At 42.6% G+C, this 17,147-nt stretch overlaps 1 protein-coding gene across 5 annotated transcripts in view; it reads left to right on the top strand.

Annotated features, from left to right (window-relative positions):
* Positions 1-303: 303 nt before the first annotated feature.
* MAP3K3 (mitogen-activated protein kinase kinase kinase 3) overlaps positions 304-17,147 on the top strand; it is a 58,349-nt gene continuing 41,505 nt past the window's right edge. The window contains exons 1-3 of one of the 5 annotated variants that reach the window (XM_064495683.1): positions 304-646; positions 8,154-8,275; positions 9,922-10,014. In XM_064495683.1, coding sequence (XP_064351753.1) covers positions 643-646; positions 8,154-8,275; positions 9,922-10,014 — 219 coding nt within the window. In that variant the 5' untranslated portion in view covers positions 304-642. Of the gene's footprint in view, positions 647-8,153; positions 8,276-9,921; positions 10,015-17,147 lie in introns of those variants that run through there. The other 4 variants (XM_031468855.2, XM_064495685.1, XM_064495684.1 and 1 more) reach the window with 4 other exon arrangements.

The following is a 17,147-nucleotide window of genomic DNA, read 5'->3' as shown; positions in this document are numbered from 1 at the left end:
GCTGTTTCTATGATTGGCAGGCGGTAGACAGCCCTCGGAAACCTCCTTGGCTTCGCCCATTGGCATCCTGCGAGAGTAGGCGGGATTGGTTCATCGTGTGGTGCTGATGATTAGCTGGCGGCTGAGAGTTAGGGTGTTGGGGAGAGAACAGGGGGAGATGGGGCGGTGGGGGCAATGACTTCCTCCTTGTTATTGGCCGATGAAGTGAGTGGAGGTGGTACCAACGTCCAGCGACTGCCTGGGATTGGCGGGCGCTGGGGTGAGTGACAGGCAAGGGGGCGAGCTGCGCGACCAGCGGTTTGTTTTTCGGAGCGTTCCTGAGGTGGAGAACGGTGGCCGGACGGAGCGACTGCGGGACTGGGGGACTGGCGGGCGGGCGGGCCGAGCGGGGCCGCCGAGGCCGGGCTGGGCCGAGCCCAGGAGCGCCAGGGATGTAGCGGGTCACCCTGCCCATGCCACAGTGCCCGGCCGCGGGCGGAGCCGGAGCCGGAGCCTGGGGAGGCGGCGGGGGCCCAGAGCGCAGCCCGCGCCCCCCGCGCGGAGCCAGGCCCGCTGCCGTCCCCGCCGCCCGGGCCCCCGGCATGCAGCCCCGGCTGCGGAGGTGACACTCGGGCCCGAGACGCCGCCGCCGCCATCGCCACCATGGGTGAGTGTCGCCACCGCCCCGGCCTGTGCCCGCGCTGCTTCGCGTCGCCCCGCCCGGGGCTGAGGGGAGGAGGACCCTGGGCCGCCGCCTGACAGGCATGGACAGCCCGCCCGGCCCGGGCTGCGGACTGCCGGCGCTCTCCCGCCCTGCTAGCGGCTCAGTGGCTCCGCGGCCCGGGCGGGGGTTCTGGCACCCCTGGCCCGCCGGGGCGGTCCCGGACGGCTGAGCCCACTCAGCAGCCTTCTTTTCGGCTGGGCCGCGCGGCGGGCGCATCCCAAGGAAGCAGAGGCAGGAGCGAGGGCCCACGCTCCGCGGGGCAGATCGCTCCGGCCCAAAAGAGCCGGGCCGCGAGCCCGAGGGCGGGGGGAGCGAGAGCTCAGTGTGGGGCCCGGGCTGGAGGCTGGTGCAGGCCCAGCTGCTGTTGTGTCTTTTCCTTGATTTGCTTTTTTTTTTCCTGCCTGTGTCATTTCCTTCCCTTTGCTCACACAGGCCGGCCTGTGAGAGTTCCCGGGGCTTGCTCTCAGCCCCGAGCGTGCCCCAGCTCAGGGGGGAGGGCGTGCGGGGAGATAGGCTGGGAGGTGATTAAAACGGCAATCACTGTTATCAACAGCGCGGTTGAGAAATGCGAACTGCACGCAGATTGCTGGAGGTTAGAAATTGGTCGCGGGCTGCCAATTATAATACACATTATACTTTTTGAAAAACCTGTTGCAATGTTCTACATCCATTATTTTTATCGTTGTCCCTGAAATTATGTAACTTTTAAAAGAGAGAAACGTTCACTACACAAAAGAGTCTCTGAAATTATTTTTTTATCGATATTTGCAGTTTCTGTTGTGAAGATGTAATCTACGAAGAGCTTTTAATGTCTTCCACATGCAGCATTTGAACTGAATTGTATTTCATGTCCTTTTTGGTAATTTAGCAAATGACTATTGGACTAGGTTAAGTACCAAATAACATTTTAGATGTACTTTGCTTCTCTGGTTGAATCAGTTATTTTGATACTGTTGTCGCAGTGTTAAGTTTTGCAGAGTATTTGGTATTGTCCTAACTAATCAAGTGCTAAACTCTAGTAAAAGGATCATTTGCAAAGCCTTTGAATGCATCTGTGAAGAGGGAACATTAATGTTTGCTTTGCCCTGTAGCAAGGTCAAGTCGGTTTTTGTAGGAGGTTAAGTGTTTGCTGTGTCACATCGCGCAGATATTCTTTTGCAGTCCATCTTTTAACTCTGGCTTTGAATGAACTGCCTTGTTCTTTTCCACGCTGCCCCTCATACAGTAAGAGTTGGGTTTGTTCATTTGTTGAGTTTACTGTTTCCTTCTTATGCTTTGCTTCAGAAGTGCTTGCTTTTGGGGGGAAGTGTGTGACAGTAAGCAGAAAAGGAACCCAGTGAGGCCTAGTATTGCAATACATAATTCAACAAATACTAAATGAACATTTACTATACCCCCCAGGTTTCAAACATTTATCTTATGTTCAGGAATTTGATTACTTACTATTTCAATTGATTTGTGAACCTGTATTTGCTATAATCTCGCTAATAAGTCTTTCCTCTCTGTCCAGTGAGGGCAGTCTTAAGCCCCAAAGGGGAGTGTGAAGCACTTGAGGGTGTGCAGACCTGCCATTCTCCACTTTTCTTGACTGCTAAATCAGTCAGAGTGTCCAGATGTGTTGGCTACATTTCATGTCTAACAACAAAATAGATGTCAGCCTGTTTTCACATTTCAAAACATTTTCTAAAGATTTGTATGTGATTATGTGGAGAGATAGGAAAGAAACTGTATAGGTAGGGTCCAGAGCCCCAAAGGTAAAAGGACCAAGAACTCGGTGTCTTCTCGTTTGTCCCAATGTCAGTTTACATGAAGAAAGTGAGACAGTGAAGGGAGAATTAATTTGCCTGGTTTTTGCAGTTTACTAGACAAGCTGGTTTAAGAACCACTGCCTGGCTTTCTTCAGCACTTTCCCCTCATACCTCGCTTTCTTTTTCGTAGATGACCTTGACATGCAATTAGAACTAATACTGAATTCTCTTGGAACCTAGATCTTTAGTTTGCTTTGCGTAGGGCTCAACGAAGATGTATGTACACATACAAACACACAGAGTCTCACTTAAGTACTAGTTTCCATTTTGGTGATACACATGATGAAAATTCAAATTCCTGGGTTAGTTTGCTTTAGTTGCTGTAGTTTTAAATAAATTCAAGGGGTAATAGGAGAGAAACACAGACTTATTAATATTTTTATTATACTTGTTAAACTCCAACCCAGTAAGGAAAGGACTAAAACTAATTTGAGTCCCTGCCCTACAGGTTCCTTGGTTAACAGTCAAATTTTCCTGAGCTGTTCTAAGCCCCAGACTCAAGCTTGTTTGACAACTTGGGTTGGTAGTGAAAACAGGTCAGATTTTATATTGGCTGTTGGCCCTAGTAAATTTCTAGTGGAAATTGCACTTATTCCTGTAAATAATAGGAAATATTCTTTTTGGGGGGTTTGGTGCTATGTGGTTAAAAAAAAATTAGGAATTGGCTGGTCACTTTTTCTTGATCACACCAAAATTCTCTCCTAGTTTTAGTAATTACAGTGGCAAAGGCTGTTAATAACACCTAAGATTAATTTGCTAGTGTTTATTTGGATTCTTTATAAGTGCAATCTAAAATTTAGTGGGAAGTATTACTGAAAAATATGCAACAACTTGGAAATGTTACAGGAAATGATCCTGAGCTGAGTTTAGGATTTAGGATAGTGTTGTTCTGGTTTGCTAACTTGGTTTGAAGTCAGAATCATTGTGATTTACAGATACCGTGTGTTTGTAGGGTCCAGGGCTTTTGGGAACTCCCAGTTAAACTAGTCTCAATTTACTTTGGCTAGAATCTGGCCACCTGTGTAGACTCTAAATAGTTAGCAGTTGTTTTGATTGAAATTGGGATCACAGTTTATTAAATCAACATGGCTATGTCATGATATTTTATGAAATGATGGTTGGATGTTAAAAATGAATTGTAGATACTCATAAAAAGTAAGTGTTGGTTCATTGAGCATTACGTAGGGGACTACATACAGGACAAGAAGCAGTTTTCTTGATTCTGACTATGTAAGCTATTTATTTTTTTGCCCATTTATTGGGCATTTCTTATGTGTCAGATACGGTGTTTGCTCTGTACCTGTATTTATCCCATCTTTAAGAAGTTATAGTTAGGTAAGGTGAACCAGAGCATATAAACAAGTAAATGCAATGAGGTGTTATAAGTACTTTGTCAAAACTGTAAAGTTTACAGGCGGGAGAGACTAATTCTGTTGTTTTGGGATTGACATACTTTATCCTGTGGTCCCAGACCTTTAAGGTTAATTTCATTAAACATTAAAATAAAATATGATGGTGATGTACTGATTCTTATGAGGAAGCAGTAGCTTAGTTTGTAATATGTATTTTTAAATTTTAAGTCATCAGTTAATACTGAAGGGCTGTTATATCCTAGAAACAGAAAAATAAACACCAGAATTTGACTTTGAGATCTAGTAAAGGTTCAACCATGTCCTTGAAGAAAAATATGTTTCTTGTGAATTGAGTATCAGACCTTTTTGCTTATACTTACTATGAAATGATGTTTTCCCAGGTATGGATAGGGTGGAGGCAGTGGGAGTATGAGAAGTGTCATGAAGAGTAAGATAGTAAAATCTGACTCACAAACACTCTAAAGCACAGGACCTCCTGGGTGAGCACCGTTATCGGGCAAGTTGGCAGAGCTGGGGAGAACACGGGGGAGATGAAGAAATAACATTTTTTATCAAGTGAAGACGAAGATGAAATTTGGGGTTTGTGGATATGGAAAAGAGAGAGTGTCTGGCATCATGCAGAACAACAATGTTTATCAAAGGACATGTTTCTGGAAACTTTTCTGGTTTTTAGCCAAGGAAATTCATAAGTGGGAGTGTCTTAAGACGCTGCTTTTAGATAGAAGTAATAGCTCCGTCTGGAAGAGTGACTTCCTGCTGGAGCTAGTGAGAGAGGCGTGTGTTGCCTGACAGCCCCCATGCTATAGGTCAGGGTATCCGGAGAAGAAAAAGTACATGCCACTGGATAATTACAGATAACTGACTGCTTAAGCGCTTCTACTTTTCAAGCCTGAACTGTAAACTTTATTTCGTAGATCCCTTCTTTTCTTTTTCCTATGACTTCTCTTTCCCTCTAGATTCTTAATTTCCTCTATGCCTCTTCTTGGTAGCTTTTAGATATGTCAGACCACCCCCATCCTTAGAGAAATCTTTTCAAGGCTATAGCATACTATTACTTCTGCATCATCTTGTTCACCTGTTAAGTTCGTAAGTGAATTGATTTCCACTACTTCGAATTTTCTTTTAATCTCCAGCTTCTTGATTCCCTGTAAAATTTTGTTTCTACCTCTACTATCCTATTGGATCTGCCTGGCCTACCCCTGCCTTGGCTTTTCTTTGGTCTTAGCTTCTTTTTTTCCCCAATCCTCTTAAAGGCTTCTCTGCCAACATACCTTCTTCCTACTCTACTCGATAGGATTACTACTCACTGAGGATCAGTCCCTGACCCTCTTTTCTTTTCCTCTACCGCTCACTTCCTTTCATGTCCCTTCTCCTTGGTTCATTTGTAAAGCTCTCCTGCATAGCTGGATCAGCTTGCTTTTCTGAAAGAATCTTTATTCTGTAAAATCATCTACATAACCTCTTGCTACTCACTGTAAAAAAATTTTTTTAACATATGTGTGTATATGTATTCTGGCTTGTATATTGTCTAATTTAGTCTCTTTATTTGTATAACCTTGTATTTATGTGTTATCTTTTTACCCCTAGAGTTTGAATACCTTAAAGTACCTTAAACTGTCTAGTGTATAATACATGATAGTTATTTAGTAAATGGTTGTTAATGATTAATAAAAATTCAGAAATAAAATTAAGTATTAAGGTACATTAAATGGCCTCCGGTCTTTCCCCATTAACCTTTTTTTCCACTGATGATGATAACAGCCAGCATTTTTTTAGCTTTACTACGTTATTAGGTACCATGTGGAATAATTTGTAAGCTTTTTTCCCCGCTTAACTCTCACAGCAGCTCTGTGAAATAATGCTTTTATTACCTCCATTTTACAGATGAGGAAATTGAGGTTTAGAGAGAAAAAGTGATTTTATTTAAGGCCTCCTTAAATCCAGGTCTTTCTGACTCCAAAGTCCATATAACTAACTACTGCACTCTATGAAAGCCGACATTTGTTTTTAACAGGTTTGTTTGCTTTTATTTCTTAAGGAATGCGTACAGTAACGCTGATAATTCAGTTAAAAATCTCAATCCAGGAAGAAATGCCTAAAAGAGCCACTTGATTTACTTCCTGTCTTTATCCATGTCCTCAGTTTGAAGTATCAGTTTAAGAACCTGTCTAGAAATGTACTCACGTTTTACACAAAGTTAGATTCTGTACCCCTGTTTCACTTGAGTCAGTTGTCCTGGATTTCAGGAGATAACGCTAAGCCATTCCTCTGGTATGTTCTCAGCACTTGAACTACCAAACAAGTTTATCCATTAAGTAATGCCAGGAATTGGTTAGCTTCCTGGAAACAGAATTTGTCAACCTGATAAACCAGCTCTTGTAATAGCATCATCTCATACAAAATTAGAAACGATTTTTCTAGTCATACTTGTCATGGATTTGATTTGAAAAGCATGTGTGTGTGTCTGTGTGTATGTATGCAGAGCCATCTTGATTCCGTATCTGAGCTAAGACAACTGAATTCTCAATTCCAAGGGTAGTTATAGTAAAAACTCCACGAATTCTGCTGTTAGGACTATCACTGGATGCTCCTCAGAGAACATCCACCTAGTTGTAATCATACTTATAGTGACTCCAACAATTTACTGTTACAGTTGGCCCAATAATTTTATACATATAATATTTAGTGACATATAAGCCAATTTAATATATAAGCTTACACACACACACACACACACACACACACACAGAGCCAATTGTCCTAGCTTAGCTGTTATGCTCTAGTTTTTAAATCTTGGTGGGAGGTAAAAAACAAAACAAAACAAAACAAAACAAAGCAAGTTCCCTTTCTTTAAGGAGCCTATAGGTAAATTTCTAGAAAATATAAAATAATTGATGGGATATATGTGTTTTAATTTTGGTAAATGTCTTTCTATAGGTACCTATTTCCTCCTCATTCCTTATCCCATTTACCGCATTCTTTTGGTGCTACAGTGATACCACTCTCATACTTTTGTATTTATTTTGAAGTAAAATCAATTGGGAAGCTACTCTACTTGTGTTTCCTGCAAGTCTTGAATCTAATTTTGTTTTTCTGAGCAGGCAAAAATCTCTTCATGGGCACCCTTCTTCCTTTCCTGCCCCTCCTCAGAGGGCATGTGGGGCACCTGAGCAAATTTGGTCTAGGAGGAAAGAGGCAAATAATACCATTTTATTTCCTATACTTCATGCTGCTCTTTCCTTTTCACGAGGTGTTAGAATATTTCCAAGAGACAATGATAAAAGGGCAGAAGATAGGCACACTCTTTGGGTGGAATCTTCTATACATCTTTTAAGGTGTGCCCCAAGTCCCTAAGTGACTCACTTGTCACTAAAGCAAGTGTAACGACTCATTCTTCATGTCCCTTTGCAGAGCAAGTGATTTATTTTCAATTCCCCAATGCTATTTGAGCACACAAGGATCTCTTGATGGACCTGGGAGAATTTTGCAAAACATGGAATTGGGCTGGTATAGTTTCTGGGTTATGGCCAGTTGTCTTCAATGCATGAGAACTCTAGTGCTTATGCTATTTCAAGAAAGGGGGATTAAAAGTAATGCCAGTCAGGCAGAGACAATGCATTGCTTCGCCAGTTAGGGAAGAAAAACAATAGAACTGCCTTTTGACTTCCCTGTGGGAAGCAGAAAGCCTGTAAACTTGTTAATTGGGAGACAGGCATTTAAAGGCTAGGCTTGTAAAACAACTTCTTTTCAAAGCAGGGACCTGCGGTCCTTGTTTGTTACCTTTTAAATATGCTCTTCTACATATGATGCATTAAGAATAAGTCTGTGACTAACTCTGTTCCCTAATCAGCTCTCCATGAATTCATCTTTTCACTCAGTACTCTGTTACACTGTGTTGTGGTGTTCTTCACTTCACTCCAACTTTTCGTCTATTTTTCCTGGTTGAGTTTCTCTGGCACTGGAAGAATTGCTCTGTTTAGCACCTCCCTTTCCCCTGGTGAATTGGTAGATATTGCTGCCAGAAATGATCGGAGAGCTGTTAAGAATTCATTAAAAAAAAAAAAAAAAAAGAATCCATTAAAATTCAAATCACCATAGTCTGACCTCAGTTATCTACTTTTCAAACATATCAAATGCATGTGATTATAGTTGACAGGGTCTGTCATTTCACCCTGGCAGAACTCCCTGAGTATTAGTCATATAGGTTGTTGAAGAACTTTTCTAGTCTGTGTTAAAGTGTCTTAGCCCATGTGCTCTCTTTCTTTGCAGATGAACAGGAGGCATTGAACTCAATCATGAAGGATCTGGTGGCCCTCCAGATGAGCCGACGTCCCCGGGTGCCCGGATATGAGACCATGAAGAACAAAGACTCGGGTCACCCAAATAGGCAGGTGTGTGCAGCCATGGCTGACTTAACTAAATTTGTTGGGGAGCAGTTTTCAGGTGGGAAGTATGTGAGAAGCTGGTGATACTCTAATACCAGGCTTGAATGCCATTGGCCCCTTCCTTTCACAGTCTGTTAAATGGTAAGTGATGTATACCAACCAGGTGTAGGTCATGATCTGGAGTCCCAGTGCCTCATGCATCTGACCGTGTGCATAGTGTTTCAGCTGTGGAGAATAAGCGTAATTTCTTCACTAATTATGGGGACATTATTCATATAATTTTTCCTTTACTAATTATTTGGCAAATATTTTATCCAGATTCACGATCCCTAACTTAGAAAGTATTTAGCTATCTTACAGTATATACTTAGGAAAATTAATTGATTTTAGTATTAATTATGTAAAACATAATTTGGAAGAAAAATTTATTTAATGAAACATATATTCTAAAGGTAACAATGCGTGATTTTGTTATTGTTTATTTTGTGATTGTAGTTGTTACTCCTCGTTAACTCAGGTAGTTGAGAGTGCCTGTTTTATTGAGAGTTGTGCTCTTTAAGAAAACAGTTTCTATTTTGTTAACATTTAAACTTGTACACTGGTGAGAACCTTCTCCCCTCCAGTGTCATTTACCTCCCTCTTCCTGGGTCCTTTGGCCGGCAGAGAGGAGTGAATGATGGTGAGCTTTACTTCCCAGTGGGTATCAAATGTTTGTGTGTGGTGTATTTGATGAAAATTTGCCCGTGAAATCCTCCCTTGTGGTCCTCCCCATTACCAGCTAAGCTTCTCTCCATTATCAGCTAAGCGTCTGTCTCCTCATTTGCACCTTGTCTACCAATTCTTCAGAAGGACTCTTAGTTTCTAGAGAAAGTATAAGGGCCTAGAACTTTTTCTGTCTGAAGTCTGCTAGATATAGCCCCTAGAGTATTTCCTGCCTTCAGGAAAACTAGAGACCCTGAGTTCTTTTGTTTCTGTTATAACAGACAGAATGGTTTAGAAAGCTGCTTTCATTTTGTGTGGTTACCATACAGAATTGGGGGAACAACAGAATAAGGCCCATTCTTACACTGTTCTTATACATTATTCTGATTGTGTGGGTTCTCCTTTGCTGTAACTCATTTCTATTCAAAGCTGCTTTTGGAAGGAGCTTTACCAGAAGTGAATCCCCTCCCCCACGTTTGAGCCTAATGACCTCACTTTCCTTCCTGTCTTCCTATGTGGAGTGTGCTTGCTAGCGCTGCTTCAGTCAGCTGATCTTTTTCCAAATGGGACTATTAGCGTAGGTATCAGTTAGGAGGTGAAAAGGGGAAACTTTCTTGAGTTGAAAGGCCCAAAAAGACCAGGTAGAGAAGGGAGGGCGGTGGAGTGGTCTCTGATTATTCCCTGAAAGGGGATTACCTTTTAGGAATCCTAATTCGAGCAGAAAAGCTATTATAAGAAAAGTCCTAATCTTTTACTGTGACTGCTGCTGTGTTGTTGGAGTGAAGGCAGTGTTTATGGAGGTAGAAGGCTGTGAAAAGGATTGACTAGTGTTAGCAAGTAATCTTAAGAGGTACTAACTGTTTGGACCCATAGTTGACTTGACTATCATCATTTTTTTTCTGTTGCATGAAGAATACAAATTATTAACCTCAGTTTTTTTGTTTTTAAAGAAAAAACACAACAGCAGCAGCTCAACCCTTCTGAACAGCCCCACAGTAACAACAAGCTCATGTGCAGGGGCCAGTGAGAAAAAGAAATTTTTGGTAAGGAACGAAATTACTCGTTAAAACTAAAATGTGCTTTTAAATCTGATACTAGTGCTGGAAGAGTGTGGAATTCATTTCCTGGACAAATTGTTTTAGTGGATTTATAGGGAGCACTGGTTACTCATTACCTATGTTCTGTCACTGTTTTTCACAGCAGTATTACTTATAAGTGGCCCTCTGTCAGTGCTGTCCAGTAAACTTCTGTGATGACAGAAATGGTCTAAACTTGTGCTGTCCAGTGCAGTAGCCACTAGCCACATGTGGCTATTGAGCAACTGAGGAACTGAATTTAAATTTTTATTTAGTTTTAATTAATTTAAACTTAAATAGTCACATGTGGCTAGCAGCTATTATCTTGGACAGCACAACTTTATTATATATTATATAAGGGACTATTGGTTTGTTGGGCAAGAAATTACGTACATGCTTGGAGATGTGTAATGATTCATTGGTACATTCACTCCTCCATACAGGTCATGAATTTCTACGTATTGTGATAAGCTTATCAATGGGAATTCTATAGATTCTGTTCCAGGAACATAGGAGTCTGGGGGGGAAGGTGAAGCTGTGGAACTAGCATGGCTGTTTAGAAATTGAAGCTCAAAGTTTTATGCTAATATTGGGTAAAAGGGCAATGAAAACGTCCAAATAGCTTCTCCCCTTAGTAAAGCCAAGGTTGTAGAAGTGTCTCTCCTGGGAAGTATAGCAGATGTTCAGCTGCTGACCAGGAGTAGTATTCTTCAGCAAAATCCTGAAAGCAGGAGAGAGAAAGTCTCGGTGAACGCATTTCCAAGGAAGGATGGGGTGAGCTATGTGGGTAGTGGGAACATTTGTGGGGAGAGGTGTTTACAGCTTAATGTAATAAAAAGAGCCCAGCCTAAGAGTCTCAAGATGTTAATAATCTGTTAACATAGGACTTTATAGTTTACAGAGTGAATTCACGTTTTTTCATTCTTGTTTTTGTTGCTTGGGCCTGGGATAGGATTGAATAGTTTTCTCCATTACCAGTTCTTCTGCCAGAAGGTCATGCTTAGGAGAGAGGAATGAAAGATCAACACCTAATTTAAATGGCTAAGAGATGCCAAATTTGTCTGAGAAATGTCAAATTGGGCTAAAGATTGAAATTGCAGAGACCCAGTTGAAAATAACCAAGTATTTTGGCCAGCAGGAAAGGTGATTTGTTCAGGGAGAAGATGGCGCTGGCAGAGGCAAGCAGCACTCCAGTGTAAGGTGGCGGAGCTGGGATTGGCATAGCTTCATGGGGCTCAAGCTTGGCGCAGCAAGGAATGCCAGAGGAGCTGGCCGTTCATTGACAGAATTGTTGTGAGCTGAGGCCTGGAAAACCTAATTTAGTATCTCTGCTTGGCAAGACTCCAGACATTCTCTTCCCTGAGTAAACAGGCTAGGTAATTAATTGAAAAAGAGAATGTATTTGAGAAGAGCTAAGCATTCTGAGCAGCTGTGGAAGTACATGGGCACGAGGTGCTCGGTTATCCAGTGATGTGCTGGGAGGTAGGATCTGTGTTCTCTGTGCTCTCCCACCTGGACATTAGGTCCCTGGAAGCCTATAACCTGGTTAGAGCTGGCTGCACATTTTTAGCTGTATGGCACATCCTAGGTGTAGCTGGGGCCTGTGGGTGGTTTTATAGGCCAGTGTGCAACATCTCTTTAGCAGTCATCAACTCCACAGTGCTTGATGGTGGACAGTTTAGTATAGTGAGAAGAGCACCAGGGTGGCAGTCATTGAATTGTTCATAATCCATTAATGTGGGATTTTACAATTTACAGAGTGCTTTCAACAACAGTTAACAATAGTAACAACAACTTTAAGCATGTGTGTAATATTTTAAAGTTTACAAAAACACTTATGCAAAGGTATTGAGTAAAGCCAGGAAGCAAACCCGGCTCTTCTGACTCCTGGTCATGGTAATTTTAACATGTATAAGTCTGATAATCTTTCTAAACCTCAGTTTTTCCATCTGAAAATATAGACATAGTGCCTCCCTCTGAAAGTTACTGTAAGACTGTAGACAGAATATACAGCATTTGATACATTGTAAAATAATGTACAGATGTAAAGTGGTAGTGATTACATCACTTCTGTTATGTTCTGGCATTGTGGGTATGAGCTCTTGTGAACACTTCTAACCAGAACCATGCAGATTGTCATGGAACTGAAAGGGTTAAAAGTTTTCTACCTTTATTGGATTGTCATTACTGTCTGTCAGATGGACCTTTGTAGACTTCTGAAGCTAGCCAAATATATGAAAGTCCCAGTGGAGGAAGAAATAGAATCCTTATTTCCACGGATTCCTGCTTCCCTTGAATCTTATCAGAATGGTAGGTAGAGGCTTGAACAGAGCCCAGGGTCTGGGTCTGACCCTCCAGATGCTCACCAGTGGGTGCTTCACAGTGGAAAAGTTGCTTTCTTCATAGAAGGCATGAAGAGGGCAGGCTCTTGGCCATCAGTTCTAGAGGAGAATTCTATGAGCTGTTCCTCCAGCAGGGTCAGTATTGAGCAGACTATCTTTTGCTTTTACTGTGATAGACCTAACTCTTCAGGACTTCCCTTTCTGTTTCAAAGGATGTGATTAGATAGGCTGGCTAGTTTGAAAATAAAACATAATGCAATATACAAGCCTCATGTTCTGTTTGGTAAGGGGTTCCCTTTTTTTGTGGTAGTTTATTAAGTATCAACAAATAACTAATACACCATTCAATCATTGATTCATTCAAACACTCACCAAGTCCCTACTGCATGCCAGGCACAATGCGAGGACTGGGGACATTGAAAGAACTAGGGCAGAGAAGAAGGTGGCTTTATAATCATCTCTTCCACTGATCTCTTAGGACTTTCCTGAGTCATACAAGTAAAATTATTCTTGTTCCCCCTCCTTTTTTTCTTCTCATTTATTTACTGTCTTTGGGAAAATAAGGACTCTAGAGCCAAAGATGTGGGAGCCATCAAAGGTCTGTAGCAAATATAGGGAGAGGGAGTACTACAGAATCAGAGACAGGGTACCAGAGGGGATGGTTAGCTGGGGCTTTGCCAGTCAGAGGTTCACAAACCTTTGTTGAATAAACACTTTGATTTGTTTGGACTCTTTGGAACCTTCTTGGGTTACATGTTCAGTTACTGAGTTCAAACTCTGAGAAGGTCATTTCTACTGAAGTTTGGCATTATCGTTGTTTAGTCTTGTTACTGCCTGCTGAGTCCCCAGATCTATAGCTCAGCCTGGAGCCTGCACTGTCCTTCTCCTGGGCGTGGCTCTCACTCTTCCTTTCACCAGCTTGGCTCTGGTGGGCAGGCATCTTGAACCTGCCTAGACCCGAATTTTGTACTAGAACTTCTTTCTCAGCAGCTGTGGCACCTCTCCATTCAGTTCAGCATATGCCTATGCTATACTCAGGCTTCTGAGACAAAATAAATATTAGTATTGCTCCCTGTACCCTAGGAGTCATGCAGTCTTTTTGGAAATGAGAAACATGTGAAAACAAGAAACTGAGGTAGGATGTGACTATGCCTAAATATACGGTACAGATACTGAGGCTACAGGAGGCCAGGAAAGTGAAAGAGGAGCGTGGGCCGAAGGAGTTGTGGAGTCCTGTCTGGAGGAGGTGGCAATGGCACTAGACTGTGAAGAATGTGCGAAAGGTTAGTTAGGTGGAAAGGAGGAAGTGTGGCACTCCAGGTCGGGAAACCTTGTTAAAGGCCTGGGGAAAGGAATGTATATGGCACATTTCAGGAAATAGGGTGTCCATTGATCTGGCTGGAGGGAGGGTTTCCGTGGAGAACAGATGGTGTGAGATGGTTAGGTAAATGGAGTGGACTTAAATTCCAGAGGGCTTTCAATGATAGTTGAGAATTTAGACTTTATTCCATAGGTCGTGGGTATCATTGATTACTTTTTGAACAAAGAAGGGATGTGGTGAAAGTGGTGGTTAAGATGATTTAGACTGTGGAGGAATGTAGAATGTGTGGCAAGAGGGGAGCCAGGAAGCACAGAAGCTGCTTCAGGAACTCAGGATTGAAGGTGAGAGGGCTCAGCGAGAGTAATGGCCAGGAGAGAATGGGAAGCAGAGTCTCACGCTGGGATCCCTTGAGAGGAGAATTGGAACTTGCTGTCTGGCTGTGAGGAAGGGAAAGGAAGGAAAGAATCAAGCAGAACTCAGAGGTTTGAGCCTGTAGCCAGTGTGAGAAATGGCAACACTGAGAAGGCAGACTAGTTTAGGTGGGTAGTTGATGCATACACACATGGCAGGGTTGAGCTTGTGGTTACAGTGAAGGACTCTGAGACTGTGTGTGTGGCTTTTGCAGGTGCACAGTCACATATCTGCAGTTCTGAAATCCAGAGAGTACTACAAGCTAAAAGGGTGGTTGCTGCTGGGTTTTGTTGGTTTGTTTAATTTGCAGCAGACTCATTTGGCAACAGAATTTGCCTAAACAGACTCAGGGTTGTTTATAATCTTTACTTATTCCACTTACTGTGAATAGTCACACTTTTCTCTATAAAAACTTGTGTTGGCTGTGTTAACAATAAACCCTAAATCTTAGTGACTTTACACAACATGTTCAGCACAGAGAGGTGAGGACAGTGCTCCCACACTCCTGGGTTCCTGATTGGGGGTGGCTCCACTGACCTGGAGCACGTGGCTGCCAAGGAAGAGAGTACAGAAGTCAGTTCTGTTCCCAGCTCTTGGTCAGAACTAGTTACAAAGCCCCAGGCTAACTTCAGGAGAGGCTAAGCAATGCAGAGACGTGCCCGGAATACCCGCGAGCGCTCGGGCCTCTGCTGTGGGAGTGCTGCCCAGACACCCTCTCCCTGGGGGAGGCATCACTTAATGTAGAGAACACATACCACTACCTCTCTAGACCCAGATGTGCGTTCTGAGACACTCGTGGCCCCAGAGGTTTTGGCTGAAGGGTAATGGACCTGTATTATCATTGATTGAGCACTTACTTTGTGTCAGGTACTCTTCTCATATCTTTACCCAGTCATTTCACTTAATTATTTTGATAACTCCATGAGATAGATACTATCACTATTTTCACTTTACAGATGAGGAAACTGACTCACAGAGATTAGTAACAAGTTCAAGGTTACAATAAGGAGGTTGTAGAGTTAGGATTTGAAGCTAGATAGTTTGACTCTAGTGCTGTATTCCTAACAATGACTTATCTGCCTCAAACATGTGGCAGACAGATGAGGTTTTGCTAGAAAAATTGGGACTGGACATAGAGATTTGGGAATCTTCTGTTTAGAGGTTGCTTCATATTTTAAAAAAATTCCTTCTGAGGAGAGGATGTGAGAAGAGGGAGAGAAATCCAGAGGCCAAAAGTCCAAACATTGAGGAACAGTCACACGTTGGGGGAGGGGTGGGAGAAGGCATGAGGAAGAGGAATCGGCAAAGAAGCAGAAGTGGTTAGAGTGGTGGCAGCTCCCTGGGTTGGGGTGGAGTCACAGAGGCCAAGGGGAGGGAATCTCATGACAGAGGTTGTGGCCACCAGTGCGAAATGCCTCAGAGAGGCCAGGAGGATGGTTGGCAGGGAGGAATTGAATCCAGTTGTCTTTAGCTGAACTTTCTTGTCCATGGCTTCTTCTAGTCACTCTGACACGGTAAACTGAGATTTAGGAACTAGGCAGATTTGGGCACACCATGTGGTACTTGGAAGTCAGTCATGGGCCTGCACCTGAAAAGGCTGTTACCACGTCAGACAAGGGATTCAAAGTCTAGGCATCTTTGCTTTCACTGCTTACTAATCATAGGCTAGATTAGTCTTGAGTAAGAGTGATTTGTGGCTTGAGGCACAAGTTTGATTCCCTTTCTGACTAAATTCATGTAGAATAGTATTTACATTATGGCCCATTGTGAAATAGATTTACTTCCTTCAGTCCCACAAAGGGACAGAGGGGATTCCTTCATTGGTGCATCTGAATATAGTGTCCCAGTTTACGGAAGAGAGCTATGTGTTTTTTATTACTATTAGAAAATTAGATAAAAATCAGCAGAGGAATAAAAAATGTTTTCAATCAACACAGGGGGAAAAAACTAAGGAAATCTGCATGAACTATGGACTTTATTTACTATATCAGTATGGGTTAATTAACTGTGGTAAGAAATGTACCATACTAATGTGTGATAATAGGGGAAACTGGGGTTGGGGAGGGGGAAAAGGGTATATGGTCACTCTCTGCTCTATCTGCTCAATTTTTCTGTAAATCTAAAAATTTGGTCTAAAAATACAATCTATTAATAAAATAATAATGAGAGCTCCACCAAGTTTATGCCAGGCTGTGAGCAGGAGTAGGTGAAAGGATGTGGTAACCTACTTACAGGGACGGGCAGGACTGTAAACTGCGTGGAGCACTTGAAATGGTCCAGAGCTAGTTGTGGAACTGGATGGTGGGATGCTGGAGATGGCAAGTCACTTCGTGGTAGCGTGTCGCAGGCATCATGTTTTGGAAGGCCCTTGCCATGGGAAGGGCTTAGCATTTCAGGGGAAGAAGAAAAAAAAGACAGTGAAAAAACTGCTGTCACTCGTCCATGCCTTGAATCTATGTGATAATCTCCTCTGCAGCAGTGTCCATCTTTCTGCTCAGGTGCCTGTGCATATGCAGGTGCATACACACATGCACACACACACCCACACTCACTCTCTCACCAAGAATGTAGACCGGATGGGGCACAGTGCCTTTCCATTTCAACTCCTTCATCTTCATCCACTCACAACCTCAGCCAAAGCCTCCCCTACTGGTTCCCCAGGCCTCATTGCTTCCTGCATGACTGCTACCCTGATCTCCTGATTTTGACTCCATTATTACTTCATCTCCTCCATGATTTCTGAAAAGTAAGGTCTCAAAAGATTCTTTTATAGTTTCTTTCACTGCTCCCATTGAAGCCCTGCATCTGTGAGTAAAATAAACCTCCCTTGCCTGTGTGACACTTAAGTTGTAGCATATTTGGGCTTCCAGGGTTCGAATCTTGGTTCTTCTCTTAAAGCATTGTGATCTTGAGAGGACTGATATAACTTCATTGTAACTCAGTTTCTCCTGGAAAATAGGGTTAGTTTAATCAATATATGCAACATGTTTAGAACAAGATTTAGTATATAGTATATGCTCAATAAT

This window comes from Camelus dromedarius, chromosome 16 (genome assembly GCF_036321535.1).
Source record: "Camelus dromedarius isolate mCamDro1 chromosome 16, mCamDro1.pat, whole genome shotgun sequence".
In the NCBI taxonomy this organism is placed as follows: domain Eukaryota; kingdom Metazoa; phylum Chordata; class Mammalia; order Artiodactyla; family Camelidae; genus Camelus; species Camelus dromedarius.
Note: the sequence above shows the minus strand (reverse complement) of the source record. Positions and strands in the feature narration are given on the sequence as shown.